Raw genomic sequence first — 2,660 nt, forward strand, 5'->3', positions numbered from 1 at the left:
GCGGCATCTCTTACCTCTTCTGCATTGGCAGGCAGGTTCTTTACCAGTAGCTCCACCTCTTGGGAGACTCAAAAATCTGATTTAGAGATCAATGCATTCCAGGCATATAACCTTCCAAGCTCATTATCCCTTCCTGTAACTCAGATTATTCATACAGAAAATTTACATGTTGGAAAGGTGTCCGTGAAGAATCTTCTCTGTGAATCCTATTGTAATAAATAATGCTTGTGCGTTTCAATTTCTGTGCAACTCTTCTTTCTGCATCACTCTCTCCCTAATTTTCATTACAAGAGCATCTTGTGATTCTCAAATCCATGAAGAATAGCACAGAGGTAACCGATTTCATCCTGCTCGGACTCACAGATGACCCACAGCTGCAGATTCCTCTCTTTATAATCTTCACCTTCATTTACCTCCTCACTCTCATTGGGAACCTGGGGATGACCACGTTGATCCTGCTGGACTCTCATCTCCACACTCCTATGTATTTTTTCCTCTGTAACCTGTCTCTGGTGGACTTTTGTTACTCCTCCACTGTCACTCCAAAAGCAATGGCTGGGCTCCTAAAAGCAGACAAAGTCATCTCCTACCATGCATGTGCTGCTCAAATGTTCTTTTTTATAGTCTTTGCCACTGTGGAAAGTTATCTCTTGGCTTCAATGGCTTATGACCGCTACGCAGCAGTGTGCAAGCCCCTACATTACACCACCTCCATGACGAAAAATAGGTGTGCTTGTCTTGTCGTAGGCTCTTATGCGTGTGGTGTTCTGAATGCTTCTGTCAACACTGGAGACACATTCAGTCTCTCTTTCTGTGTGTCCAACATGATCCATCACTTTTTCTGTGATGTCCCAGCAGTCATGACTCTCTCTTGCTCTGAGAAACGCATCAGTGAAATGATTCTTGTTCTTGTCTCAAGCTTCAATGTCTTGTTTGCACTTTTTGTAATCTTGATTTCCTACCTGTTCATATTTATGACAATTTTGAAGGTGCACTCACAAGAGGGGTACCAGAAGGCTCTGTCTACCTGTGCTTCTCACCTCACTACTGTTTCCATATTTTATGGGACTGTCATCGTCATGTATGTACAGCCCAGCTCCAGCCACTCCATGGACACAGACAAAATCACATCCGTGTTCTATACAATGCTCATCCCCATGCTGAACCCCGTGGTCTACAGCCTGAGGAACAGAGAAGTCAAGGGTGCATTTAACAAAGCTGCTGAGAAGGTGAAAGTTTCTCTAGATTTTCTCTTCATATAGGTAGAGTCTACAAAAGCTATTTTACCCCTTTGAATCTGCTCCATGCAATGACTCAAATGACAATGGCCATTTGGGATGGTAGGATATAGATTTTGCCTCATATTTTTTCTCTCTTTAGTTGAGGAATAGTTCCAACCATTTAAAATGCAGACAAAATATAATAAAAGCTTTTAATGAAGTATGTGCTTTTGTTGGTGTATTTTATCTAGGGCTAAATAATTATAGCAGCTTAATAAACCAATGCTTCAGTCATTACTGAGTGATTTGGGGGAAAAGGCACATTCATGTGAAATTTACCAAAGGTAAATAGCCCTATTAGAATAAGAGGATGCACATGATTCACTCATTTTTATCTTAATCTTATGGGCACTAACTCTTCACATTTTGTTTTGAAAATTTCACTGAAAATAATAATAATGCTATCCATTTTTTGGCAATAAATGTCTTGAAATTGTTAATGCCACTCTGTCATTCATGTTCTAGTCAGCTATCTCATATCTGTATCTGTATCTGTATATTGACATGTATCTGTATCTATGCCATCCCTGCCTTTGTAGTCATATTAGGTTTCTCCCCTTCAGTTCAGTTCAGTTCAGTTCAGTCGCTCAGTCGTGTCCGACTCTTTACGACCCCATGAATAGCAGCACGCCAGACCTCCCTGTCCATCACCAACTCCCGAGTTCACTCAGACTCACGTCCATCGAGTTGGTGATGCCATCCAGCCATCTCATCTCTGTCGTCCCCTTCTCCTCTTGCCCCCAAGCCCTCCCAGCATCAGAGTCTTTTCCAATGAGTCAACTCTTCGCATGAGGTGGCCAAAGTACTGGAGTTTCAGCCTCAGCATCATTCCTTCCAAAGAACACCCAGAGCTGATCTCCTTCATAATGGACTGGTTGGATCTCCCCTTACTGTCTAATTTCATCTGCTTCCATCTCTTAGTTGATATGAAATGTAAGATTAAATTTAACAACTTTAAAGTGTACGGATTAGTGGCGTTTAGTACATTCACAGTGTTGTACAACCATCACATCTGTCTGATTCCAACGTATTTTTCACTCACAAAGAAGACTTTGTACCCACTTGGCAGTAACTCCTCCTTCCTTTGCGTCCCTCAGACTTTAACCGATAATTGGCTTTCAGCTGATTTACTTACGGGGAGCCTGGTGGGCTGCCATCTATGGGGTCGCACAGAGTCGGACACGACTGAAGTGACTTAGCAGCAGCAGTAGCAGTAGCAGCTGTATCATATCAATGAAATGATACAGTATGTGACTATTATGGATCAAATGATTGCACCCTTTTCTGAGATTTTTTTGATGTGGACAGTTTTTAAAGTTTTTATTGAATTTGTTACAATATTGCTTCTGTTTTATGTTTCGATTTTCTGGCTGAGAGGCA

General features: G+C 41.6%; 1 protein-coding gene across 1 annotated transcript; it reads left to right on the forward strand.

The window, feature by feature from the left end:
- Positions 1-311: 311 nt before the first annotated feature.
- LOC102265958 (olfactory receptor 5B2) lies at positions 312-1,262 on the forward strand. The gene has a single exon (XM_005908837.2). It carries the CDS (start codon positions 315-317, stop codon positions 1,260-1,262), a length of 948 nt encoding a protein of 315 aa, XP_005908899.2. The 5' UTR covers positions 312-314.
- The last annotated feature ends 1,398 nt before the right edge of the window (positions 1,263-2,660 follow it).

The sequence above is a fragment of the Bos mutus genome, chromosome 15, assembly GCF_027580195.1.
Source record: "Bos mutus isolate GX-2022 chromosome 15, NWIPB_WYAK_1.1, whole genome shotgun sequence".
In the NCBI taxonomy this organism is placed as follows: Eukaryota; Metazoa; Chordata; class Mammalia; order Artiodactyla; family Bovidae; genus Bos; species Bos mutus.

Bases quoted from the DNA above. Each gene is read 5' to 3' on its own strand.
- LOC102265958 (XM_005908837.2), top strand. From the start codon at position 315: ATGAAGAATAGCACAGAGGTAACCGATTTCATCCTGCTCGGACTCACA.